Here is a 13060-nt window from a genome sequence, read left to right as displayed (position 1 = left end):
TATCAGGAAATGTATTTTCACTATAAGAACGTATTTTCAGTGGTTTGAACAAAGGCCATTGTATGGTCTTAATTTTTAAAAATTAAAAGTATAGCTTTAGAATAGTGTAAATTACTCCACCCCAATTAAATGCTTATGTGTATGTGTGTATGTGTTTTCTGGAGAAAAGTCTCAGCACAAAATGCTGTATGCTTCCTGGTTAGCAGAAAAAATCCATCTAAGTACATTCCAAAACAAAAAAAAAGTACTTTGCTTAATGGCACACTGTAAGTTTTGACTCTGTTACTTTGTTGTGGATAATGTTCAATTTAACRATTGGCATGATAACAAAAAGAGGAAAAAAGTATTATTAGACTGCTTGTTTTGTTTTCTTTGACATTAGCTGCACTTTTCCCAGAAGTGTTTCTCATTAATAAAATTAGAAGAGCACAGAAACCTTCTCAGGTCTTSGTACGCCTTCGTGGGCAGGAGGCAAAGAGTGGACAGAAACTTTGCTTTCTTTCCCTTTAAATACATATATTTGCAAAAGTAACTGTGCAGGCATTAAGGAGGGTGTAATCTATRTTGAAGACAGGGTTTTTTGTCACTTACTCCTGACCCAGAAAAAAGGGTAACAGTAACATAGAGCTTCATGTATCACTTGAACCAGGGGTGCTCTGATGTTGCGCAGTTTTACACAGGCACCGGATGCCTATTCTGGCAGTGCTCCAGCCTGTCTGAAAGGGGGACAGATGTACTGTTGCCATGTTAGCTCAGCTCTGAATCAGAGCTAGCCGGCCCTACTAAGCTCTGCACCAGTGCCCTAGTACAGCTGGCTTAGAGCCGGCTGAGCAGAGCACGGGCATCRGTAGGGTACCCGGGAGCTCTGCTACCTAGAAAGCAGAGAATAGCAGTGGAGAAGGGGTATTTGGGAAATGTCAGTTCTCCATCAGCAGAGAAATTTGGAAACTCTAAAGTCTTGCTACATTTAGCAAGAAACAGGTGTTGTAGTAGCTGTTGACCTGGAACTGGGACATCCCCAGGCGGCTGCACGTGATTGTGATTTGATCCCCCCAAGTTCAGTTCAGGACCAGGAGGCAAAACAAAGGCAAAAATGAATGTTCCCAAGCAGCATTAAGCAACAGAGCTCTCCCACTTCTGCAGAACTTCCTTCTTGGTTTAGAGATTGTACATTCAGATAAAATTAATCATCTTTACATTCAGAATTTAATGCCATTAGCAGTAACAGACCTGTTGTGGCAAATCACAAGCATTTGAAGATTTTTGAAAGGTCTCTAAGATAAAGTGTACTGAAGCTGGCAAGAACTTTATCTTCTCCTATCAGTGTGCTACACAAGAAGTCTTACTGAGAGCAAGCCCAGAATGAGAGTAAAGGATATTAGAAAAGTTGCATTAGTTTAGACTAAATGCGGTAGTAAAATAACCTTCAAGGACTTCTAGTCCTTGTTTGGTAAATAATAAACTAGTAGTTCGTCAGGATAGAAAGGAGGGCCCAGAAAGGTGAACTTCTGAACTGACTTTGAGGGGCGTACCCGGTAGTCCATACCTACAGAGATTTCTTCTCTTGGCAGAGTAGGACCAGTCTGAAGACTCAGCACAGGGCCCCTAATCACAATTGATCAATCTGGTAGCAGTAAATGCAAGRGCACTTCTGCCTTTCATAGCCAGAGACGTCAGGACAGTGCAGACAAATGCTTTCTGGAGCCATGAGAGTGAAGCTGAATTAGGGAGTGATTAGATGGGACTACGGATATTGGCCGGGCTGATCTAGATAAGTCTCATCTATCCTAGGAGAAAAATACMGTTTTAACCACATGATACAACTACATAACCAAGAGAAATGTACCTGGGAAGATGTCTTTACAGAATGAGGCCATCCCTTCTCAGATTTACCCCAAGGCAGCTCCTTCCAGACATTTTTAAAAAGCCTTGGCTTCAAGGTAACATCACCTGCATAGCTGTGCCCTGGCTCATACCCTTCTCCAACTGCTTTGCAACCCAGAAAAAGAAGCTGCATTTTTCATGATATGCTAATGTTTTCCGTTGTCCTCTTCATGTGCTCCTGTTTTGTGTAGTCTCAAAGAGAGTGRCTGTGGTCAGTCTTCAGTAACATCATTTAAGAAGGACAAAATTTGTCYGAAAAATCAACATATTCTTTAGCAGACAGTACTGCACTGAAGAAGAAGTAAAACTTGGTGCAAATAGATTTGAGTGGCATTGAACCAAACTGTGGTCAATATGGACTAATTAGCAAGTGGTCAGAGAGAAATACCGAAGGTGAAGAAGGCCAGTACGTCTTTCAGAGCCCTTTAGGAAGAGTGTTAAAAACTCATTAAAACTGAGATCTTTAAGCATATTTGGAATTTTTAATCTGTGACTTAATCAGGATCTTATGTACTATTGAGTTGTGTCAGTGTGTGAATGTTTGATGAAGGGGTCAGTGTGAGATGACTAGTTTTCTACTTTTGCAATATTTTCTAGTTCAATGAGCTCAAGATTAGAAACCCAACTGTATTTTGTTACTCCCTTTATGAACATATTTTTATCAGTTTATGCATATATAAATATATGTTCACATAAAGAATTCCTTCCAACTTCTGAAGTGAACTGTACACAATCATGATGAAAAAACTATGCTTTTATCAGTTCTTTTAGCATTTATGCCCATCCCAGAACTTTACAGATTTTGTAATTACAGTATGAATTCACTTACAAACGCTATAGGTCTTAAGACTAAGAGCTGAATAAATTAGCTTACTGATGCCAGTGAACAGCAAATGGTTTATGAGAATGTACATCCTCTAAACAAGACTTCTGCAAAGGTTCATAGCCATTTTAAAGTGAATTACAGCAGCTGAAATGATGCTCATAAAAGGTTCATAGCAGTTTTAAAGTGAATTACAGCTGCTGAAATGACACTCAAAAATTATCAGAGTGAAAGAATTCTTCTCTGGCTTATTTGCATTTGTAACAGCAACATATTACGATTCTGAAAGGGATGCAAACATATTTTTCCATGAACTTCCTTGTTTACCTCTAGCAGGAAGATTGCTTACTATTCCAGACAGATTTTCAAAGTGTGAAACAGCGCGCAGCTCTGAGGGAGTCCGGCACTGAAGCAGAAAGTCAGAGCTGGCGAGGGCCACATGGGGCTGTGCGGGCACGCAGCTGCGGCTGCGTCACGCAGCCTGGGGTGCGAAGGTCTTGGCACTGTATTAATGGGAGCACAGGACTGTGGGCCCCTTGATCCGCCCCCCAAGAAGAGAAACTAATTCTTGTTCAAGAAAATAAACCTCATGTATTGTGGGAGGAGACTCGGTCAACAAATCCCATGCTGTCATGTGTACCTGTCTTATATGTCTCGGTCACAAGTTTGCAAGTAAAATTACAAAAAAGGTGAGATAGCCATAATTCTAGCATGAAATTTTAGGAAATACATTTTAATAGCTATATATAGGCACATTGTTATATAGAGAAACTTTTATATATATATATATGTCATACGTTCATATTTCGCAAGTATTATTATATAGGAATTGCTGCTCTTGGTTTCCAGGTAGTTTCCCATATTAGTTACTAAAGAAAAGAAAAACTTCATTCCTAGACATGCTGCAAAATACGATAGCACTTATCCCTGACACCACAGTAATAGCTGCTCTTGGGGCTGTTTCTTCCCTGAGAAGGATACAAGTCACAGAGATACAGTGACGTAACCTTTACATGTTAATTGCCATGAGTTAATAGCACAATTGATTTAATGGGAGTTAATAAACAAGATTTCTTCTGTCTTTTTAGAGTCCTTGGGATTTGTTTGAGTTTAATGCCAGTTTTGTAGCTCTATCAACTACTGCCTTGTAAATTGTAATATTGCACTACTTTTTACACTGGATTTGCAGCAAAGGACCTACCTCAAATTATTGCAAAGCTCGCAGTAGAAGGCAGGCCCCTGAAGGCTGACTTTCTTTTGTTATACATCAGAGTGATGCAGTATTTTGGTTCATTTTTCTTTCTGTTAGTTGAGTAGGGGTTTTTGTGGGTGGAACTGTTAGTGAATAACCCAGACTGTGTGTCTGGGATGTGTCTCTGTCTTTCTGCCTCTTTGCATTACTGTTGTTTGTCTCATATAATCAGTGCAGCATGTCAGTCATATAGGAAACAGAARATTTTCTCCCTTATAATATAGCATCATTGTTTCAGGTCAAATACTGGATCAAAACCTTTAAAAAGTGCAGTGCAGCATTAACAGTCACAAGGTTGGATTTTTAGTCACACGCTTTCTTTTTTTTTCTGCTTAATTGATCTGTGAAATACAACATAAAGATCAACAAAAACATCCTTGCTGTGAGTAGCCTCATGCTGCTCTGTGTTGCCTCTTATCCCAAGAAGCAATCTTAATCCAAGAAGCATTCACAGCCCTTAAACTTAGGTGTGATTTCAAGGTATACAGGAGCCCTTTGTAAGACTGACAATTTAATTGCGATAAAGTGAAGTGCATCTAATGTGTTAGTTGAGCTAATAGATTCAGAGGAGCTCTGCATGACACTGTTTCAGCTCGATTAAAGGATACTCGTGCCTGTCTTAGCTCAGGCATTCAGCAGAGCTGCCTTTTACTCCTGATGTGTGATGAAGTATGTGCATCTGTGTTTGCCCTGCATACATGCAGGAATGTGTATATTATTGTATGGGTACATCTCTTTGTCCCACAGCTGTTTGCGTTCTTAGATGTGGAGCAGAATCTACATGCATTCTCCATGCTAGAGGATTTCTGTGGTTCATCCACTACCTTCAAGGATAACTCTTCTTTTTTGCCTCTATTTCAGGAGTGCAGCGCCAGATTGCCCGCTGCATGTGGAAGGGAAGTGGAGCAATCAAAAACTCTTTCTGTGACCCAGCAACACAGCCAAATGGACGACAAAAGAAATGCTATGAAAAGGACTGTCCACCCAGGTAACACACACTGGGAGGGCTCCTGTAGCGTTAAGCAGGGGCCTTACTCAAAAGAGTATGTTAGTTCTAATACCAGATCAGTATGCTGTCTGYGGCCAGCTACAGCGATGACTCCCAAATATTTCAGAGGGAAAATGTCAGAAACTCAGTAATGGACAAGTAAGAAGTGAGATGTCCTAAGAAGTTTCTGTTAAGAGTTACTGAACAGTCTGTCACTGCTGTGAACAGCAGAGGTTGCTATGTCTCACTTACATAGCTACTGTATCCTGTTGAGGTTAGCTGCAGATATGCACACAARCTGTACAAAATTCTTAATCATTTAAAAACACCTACTCTCCTCTTAGCATAAGTAATATTATATTACTTTGTGKTCCAAAAGCTTATTTGCAGAGAAATCTTTTTTAAGCTTTTGATATTGTTTTTCATTTCATTTTTATTTTTGGGTATTCCTCTGTCTTTTTGTAAAAGAGAATGGGTGGAAATACCCTCTTCTGTATAACTAATTATTATACCTTCTTCATAACTSTTATTATTTGACATCTTTTTATCATGTCCTTCAGTATTTGTTCTTTTCCATGAAAGGCAACTTTCTTCCTTCTCTGTTCATTTTTTTCCATTTCCGTTATTTTAAATTCTGTTCATCACTGTTTTTGTTTTCTTCTGCTGTTTTAGGGAGTAGGGTAAGGAAGTCTAATCACTACAAGCATTCCAGGTGAGAACAGCCTGTGGGCTTGTAAGATGGGCACTGATTTGTTGGAAGATATCAGAGGTGCAGCAAAGTGACATGACAGTCCCTGTATTTGTTGCTACAGTASAGTATTGCTTTTTATTTTGTGCTTTAGACACTGGAACGTCTTACTTTGTCTTTCACTTTCTTTGGAAAATTTTTGTCATRCTGTTCTGACATGCGGTATCACATAGGGATACACTAGTCTGTCCTTAGTAATTTTCATTAATTTGTRATCATATCAAAGTCATTATAATTATTTAAGTATATCATGTTACATTTACCAGCAGTGAATTTCGTGAAGTTTTAACGTAAGAAATACTGCACAGCTGTTTAATTCTTTCCAAGTATGTTTGTAACAATATATGATGGCTCCTTTGGGAATTACGTCTTTGCTGTTGCAGCTTGTATAAATAGCTGTTAGAAGAATAAACCATCAGTTTTTCATAATTCTGTATTGATTGCCAGTAAATCAACTTACAGTAAATCAAACTTACTAACTAATTGACTTTTTAAGAGCTGAAGGTATCCACGTGTGGGGGATGCTTTGTATTTATAGCAAGTGTAAACTGTGCTATTTATTCCAAAGTTCTACAAAAGCTTCAGTTATCCCTATTTGGTCTAAGTGACTGCATTATTTGGGCCTGTTTTTGAAAGTGAGGGAGCTGAATCCATCCCTTACTYGGCAGAGCACAGAATTACGTTAAAGGTAAGCCAAGCTTACTYTTCTGCAGTCCAGGCAGAAAAGCTCGCAAATACTGTCAGTCTGAACGATCTTTCTCAAGATCGTTCTTTACTGCAGAGAAAAGGACCATTTATCCTTCAGAGGTAGATGAGGGTAGCAAAATACTGACAAAATGAGGTGGATAAAACACRCAGAATATATACTTCAGGAGTCAATTTGTGCATTTATTTTTCTCTTCTTAAGAAAAGAAAACTGACCATAGAKTTTAATCAAGGGTCTGACTAACCCAGTATTCTGTTTTCAGCAGAATAAATGCATAAATRCAAGCCTAGGAAAGATTAAGGACAAGGCAAGTATAAATCATGCCTCTTTCTAATATTCTTCCAGGTTCCAGCTGTTTTCAACTCAAGGCATTTCCAGAGCCTTTTGTGGCTTGTCTAATCATAACTGCCAATGGTKCTGTCAATACTTGTCCAGCCTCCCCCTGCAACCATGTAAGACTTCTCACACAGGAAGATGTATCTGAAAGAAGTTCCACAGATTATTGCCTAATAGGTGAAAAAACACCTCATTTCGTTAGTTTTGAACCTCACTTTCACTAGCCTCAGTTGGTGGCCCTTAGTTCTTCTTTTGGAACAGACAATGAAGAGTGGATTCCTACCCCCACCCCTTCCCCTGCTATTCATTTTGTAGATCTGGTCTCTTAGGCTGTAATCCCAGCATGGTATTTAGTTGATATGCCACTTTGCTGTGGCAGATGTCACCTCTAATTCAGACAGACAGTTACACATCTCTTTCTGAAAAGCAAGAAGGTGCTTAAATCACATGGGATAGTGACATTTGGTTGTTYGTTGGTTCTAAAGAAAATCTGAATGTTAGAGGAAGGTATGACTGTCCTAATGATCTGACATAGCTGAGAATTCATGTGAAGCTGCCAAGGAACAAGCGTGCTGCAGAGAGAGGTGGCAGCTCTGTTCTAGAAGCACAGAGGTGAGGACCTTGAGTCAGTGCTGTAGCCACAGGTCTGGAATTGCTGGATGGCTTCACACTTCCCAACAGTGAACTAGTTGCTTTGTGAGAACTTCCTGTCTAAGAACAAGAATAATCTTTGGCATAACCCTTGTATGAGCTGCTAAATCCCATGGATGGAAAACAAGCTACCAGAGAAGTCTACTAGTCTAGCTACTAGGGTACTAARTCAAAATGAGATAACATATCAGACAGTAGCTTTTATCAAAGAATAACATTACTAAAATGATTGTAGTGCACAAACCAGATCTTATCTTACTACTCCATTTCAAGGAGTTAATTATAAACAGGTTAAATGGCAGATTCCTGAGAAGTACCAAGTCTTAATAGTTTTATTTGTTAGGTGATTTGGACTAAATTTATTTTTCCCACACTTTCTACTGAAAGAATCTGGAGGAAGACAAATAAAACATTTTAAATGTTGTAATATGCATGCAACATCTTGGCTTAGAACAAACTAACACTGGATAAACTGTTTACCTTACGTAGTTGAAAGTTTGAATGTGATACAACAGCTTATATGAAGCTAGAATAATGTTGCTGTGCAGGGATGCAGTCAGACTTTAGTTAAAGAATACTGTTTCCCGTTATATGTTTCTTTGATAAGCAGGTATTTAACTCCATGGGTGTTCGTAATAAAAATCAACAGATAATACTTGAAGAAAAAGAGATGAATTTAACTGTTTGTCCTGTTGTGAACAGAACTTTGTTGTATGTTGCCCATTTTGTGGGTGCCTGGTTGGGAACKCCTGACTGGATTATGGAAAAGCTGAGCACTAACAGCTACAACTGGAATCAACTGAAGTGATGCTTTCACTCCACAGACTGCTCTTCAGTTCAGCAAGCTTAAGAAAAAGGGTGCTCAGGCAAATAACTTACCAAGTCAGATACTTTGTTTGCTTATTTGTTACCACAATCTCTCCATGCCATGCCTCCCTATGGAGATAAGACAGCCTTGTATCCCTTCACAGGGATGCAGTGATGCATTAATATTTAAGAACTTTTAAAATATTAAGAAATATTTAAGAACAGTTGCTTTAGGTATAATTGCCATGAGAAACTAGAGGTAGGAACAAGAAGTTTTGCTAAAGATTTCACTGTATTCTGCTCTGTGCAGGTGTTGTCTAAAATACCAGCACAAAGTACAAATCCTCACAGAGCTCCAGGAAGGATTATGAGGAGTCTATCCATGCTGTGACAGCAGAGGAGTCTGATGCTGACTACTTTTTCCAAGACAGTTCCTCCAAAGTTTCAGAGAGTTGGTGTTTGCCTTTCACTGTTTTCCAAGGCTCACATTTTTGAGGCCACAGCCATAACACCACTGCCCCGTTCCAGGAAATTTCTCTCTCTTTAGCACTTAGTGCTAAATTGCTTGGGAGAAATCTCTTTCTCCTCATAAGTCCTAGCAAACATAAACCTATCTGCCTGGTAATGTTTTGTCCTGGGTGCTCAGACACCTGCTCTGCTATTAGTGTTCAGTGCACCTCAGTTTCATGCCACCCTATCCACTGTCACTTYGAGGCTCCCTGCCCTACTGGACACAGACTCCCATCAGGTTCAGTTTCTGCCAGATCATCACAGTCTATCATCACGATCACAGCTACCTTCCCCAAATCCTCTTCCTTGCCAAGCATCTCTGTATGTGGACTGAAGAAAGCCTGGTTGGTAACCTGCACAAAACTAAGCCTATTTGGCTGTGTCCCCACTTTTAGCAGGCATCCGGGAGGTCCAATGGCTGGACCATTTCAACTCAGCAGTTGCATGTTTGGATCTCAGATTGCTGTGTCACACCTGGATGTCTGTGCAGCAGTCCCCTCCAGTTCCAGCTGTGCSTCTGCAGTGGGAGTCATGCCTCTGTAGAAGCATCTGGATAAATAGTGTYTTGCAAAACAGATCCTCATGTGTAGCTCCCTTCTGTGCAGTCACGGACCTTCTTTGAGGCCCCCATAATAGATTGGGCAGATGGATGATAAGCATTCTGGTGTCCTCACTTTGCTTTTCTTTCCCTTCCCCTGGGATGCCTCTACTCAGAAGTCCTCGCCACAGAGCTTGAGGGGCAGAGTGCATGATACTTCCACGTTCAGGTTTCTCGTGCTTGGGTATTTATGGCACRTACGTACACACTAGAACACATACATCAAAAACTCCAGGCTCTGATAAGAATAAATTTTCAATCAGAACAAGTTTCTGGATAGTGTGTGATAAATAAATCAGTTAGTTACTTGACTCATCAGTCCTGTTACATTGAATCCTGTTACGTGCATTGAATGAGAAAGGACTTTAGAAAAACTTACAGGATTAAATGTAATTTAACACTGATTATGAAGCTGCAAAAGGATAAAGTCTTAATTCTGGTATTTCCTAACTTTGGAGTACTTAACTTTCCTTCATGACTTTTAAAAAATGTTCTGCATGCAATAGCTTATTATTCATGCACTGTTACAGGTGGTCAGGGTAAGTCCTTCAGTAAACTTGGATAATTTAGTGCTGAGAATTCAGTACTTAAACCTGCAAACTCCTGAACTGTCACTCAGAGCAATTTGAAAATGGTGGCAGAGAGGGTGTCAGCCTGCCCTGTCTGTAACTTGAACTATGTGATCTGAGGCCATTAAAATTAATAGGGCAATTCATGTTCTTGAAGTTGCTTTTGTGATTTTTCAGCAAGCTGTAAGATACTAGAGATGGTAAAGAGAGCTGGAAAGCAGATGCAAGAGATGCAAACAACCCTGAAATGGCTTGATATATCAAAATATATTTTTTTGCTCGGTTTCCCCTGAGGCGTGCTGGCTTTTCAACCACTTCTTAGTTTTGTAGAAGCGTGAAGAAGCAAGAAACCATTCAAAGAYAGGCAGGAGAGAAATAGTTTGTTCTTTTATTACACCGCTATCCAGAGGCCTCATACAAGGTTGCGGTGGCAATCTGCTAACCTTCTGCAGTGTAGCAAGCAGTGTGTGCTCCAAAGGGCTTATAGCATAATTTAAAATGAAATGTGATAAGTATATGTACCTAAAGAGATGAGGGAAGGTGTGTACCTCAGAGAACACCAAACAGTTGCACAGACAACTGTGTGATAGCTTGATAGCTCTAAGATTTTTCTGTTTAGTAATTATGGATAGATACTGGCATCTTCAACATCAGTGATAACTCTTTTGCAATTGAAGAATAAATTAATTGCAGGAGAAGGGACAGTCAGCAAATTGAAGAAGCTAGAAATGGGGTAAGATGGGGGGGGCAAGCAGGAGCTTGTGACAGAGCCAAAAACTGTAATAAAACCTTAGATTGAATTTTGGTGTATTTATTRGAATGACATTTCCTTACTTTAAGCTCATTGGCTTAAGAAGGAAAAAYGTGATAAAATAGCGTTGATGATAARCCAGAAACAAATTGTTATTTATTCTGTCTAGAAAGGTGTTTTCTGAATTTATCCGTCTTACGTTTCCAACATACGATTCTCTTACGACTTGCCTTAAAACCAAGGAACAAGTAACACTGTCTAGGAGATTGTGTGGTTTAGAGTTAGCAGCAGAGCCAGATTCAGCAGCCTGGGGCTATGTTTTTGCTTGGGGCACTRTAAACTGAAAGGATTTTGTTCTTGTTGTTCAAAAATACAGATTATTTGTAGGCAAGTGGCACAGTTTGCAGTTGATGTCAGTGTTTCTAGAACAGTRGGAACTCGGAATTGGCCCTCCTTTCTCATCACAGATGACAGGCATACAGGTATTTGGTCCACTCTGTTCAGTATGACAAGAAACACGTGGATGATGCTGGGGAAAAGCTAAGGTGAAGTGAATATAAAGGGAACRGGTCATGTTGGTAACTGGAGGAAGCAGTTATCATCAGTTCAGTGACCCAAGTGAGTGGTATGCTGCAGAAGGCTATTTTTAATCAACAGAGATGCGTAASGGGCTTATTTTTACTTCCTAAAGGAAAGCAGTACAGAAATGCCTGCTCTAGTCCTGAGCATCTAGCTAGGTCCAAAAACATAGCGCTGCTGTGCAGAAATCTTACCTGGGTACAAGCAGCATAGCTCYGCTTGTAGCCTCGTCTTTGGGGGGTTATTTGCCAGTTGCCTCCCCTTCTGGAGGTGACACAGGATTCTGCCGGTTTGAGCACTTCTGCAGTATAAGCTGCACAGACACGTGTGAGATGATCTTTTCTACGGCTATGCTCTAATTACAGACCCTCTTGTTATTCTCATTTGTTAGGCTCACTCTGTACTCAGGAAACAATAAGCAGATAAACAATAGGAGAGAGAAAGCAARTTACTAAGCTTTGTAGCTGTTCATCAAATTTAGGTTTGAAAGACTATCACTAAGTGGGTTCTTATTTATTCTAGAAACATAATCCTCAGTGGCTACTGCTGTTTGGAAATCAGTGCCTCTCAATCACTGGCCGGTATCAGAGCATGGAGCAGATACCTGAACCCAGAACTTTAATTACTCTGCGACAAGAAAAAGCACCAGTAATAAAGTTCTGAATTGGGTTCTCTGGGCCTTTTCTCTAGGAAAGGGTTCTCTGACTCTTTCCTTAATGTGTTTATGATGGATTATTTTCTGCTAATGTTTCTCCCCACTGTGGTTTTCAGATGGTGGGCAGGAGAATGGCARAAATGTTCAACTACATGTGGCCCAACAGGACAGAAGAAGCGAACCGTACTTTGCATCCAGACAGTGGGATCTGATGAGCAGGCGTTGGCTGTCACAGAGTGCCAACATCTGCTTAAGCCAAAAACTCATCTTTCATGCAATAGGGATGTCTTGTGCCCTTCTGACTGGACAGTGAGCAACTGGACAGAGGTAAACTCAAATCAACTATAAAATTAAATATTTTTTTTCAGAATACCCTCAATACATGTTGCTTTTTAGAAGTTTCTGAGAGTTTTGCTTGTTGAGCTTTTTGTACTGTAGAACAGAGTCTGTTTGCGCACTCAAAACTTCCATGCAATTCTCAGACATTATTATGCTGTGGACTGGATGGGAGAGGCTATATGTTATGTATATAGGCATGGAAAAAAAACTTTTTTACGTTCATGTTTTTTACATTCATATCTCTTTTCCATTCATCTCTCTGTCTGCTGGATTTGAAGCAGCATGCAAGCTCTTTACTTATAGAATTAGTGTGAAGCCCTAACAAACACTGGGATATCTTTGTATCCTTGAAGTTTTAAATAAATATTATGCAGTTATTTCACTGGCAACTGATGAGCTGCAGAATGTGAGGCCATCAAAATAGTGATAGCAGTATACTAAATGTTTTTAAATATAATGCAACATAAATTGCTWTGTGTGCTAGGGTTAATAGGGAGTACTCATTTGATGCACTTTAGTGTGGAAGGACCACATACTACTTAACTTTCTTTAGATTATAGGGCTGGTATCAGCAGGTGATTCGCAATTTCCCTTTCTACTAAGACCAAAGAGAGCTTAGGTTCCCCAACACTTTGAACAGTCCACTTCTCCATGAAATCTAAAGATGCATTAAGATATTTGTTCTTTTTGAGGGAGAGAAGGAGGTCTTGAGTGATGTGCAATTTTAAAACTGTTTTATTATGATTCTGCTAACGTAAGGCTTGCTCATGGTTCAGTTAACAAACAGGCAGTTTTGTTGCATATCCTGAGATAAGAAAATATAATTCTAATAATCATGACAGCAGATATGCAACAAATCCCATT

The 13060-nt window shown here is 39.7% G+C and overlaps 1 protein-coding gene across 1 annotated transcript in view; it reads left to right on the top strand.

The window, feature by feature from the left end:
* The window catches only part of ADAMTS12 (ADAM metallopeptidase with thrombospondin type 1 motif 12), a 159564-nt gene that overhangs the window by 129316 nt on the left and 17188 nt on the right, over nucleotides 1-13060 (top strand). Inside the window, 2 exon segments of the mRNA XM_085297693.1 lie at nucleotides 4821-4947; nucleotides 11974-12184. Of these exon segments, the coding sequence (XP_085153819.1) occupies nucleotides 4821-4947; nucleotides 11974-12184 (338 nt within the window).

Source organism: Rhea americana, unplaced genomic scaffold, assembly GCF_003343005.1.
Source record: "Rhea americana isolate MKP2758 unplaced genomic scaffold, rheAme1 scaffold_13, whole genome shotgun sequence".
In the NCBI taxonomy this organism is placed as follows: Eukaryota; Metazoa; Chordata; class Aves; order Rheiformes; family Rheidae; genus Rhea; species Rhea americana.
Note: the sequence above shows the minus strand (reverse complement) of the source record. Positions and strands in the feature narration are given on the sequence as shown.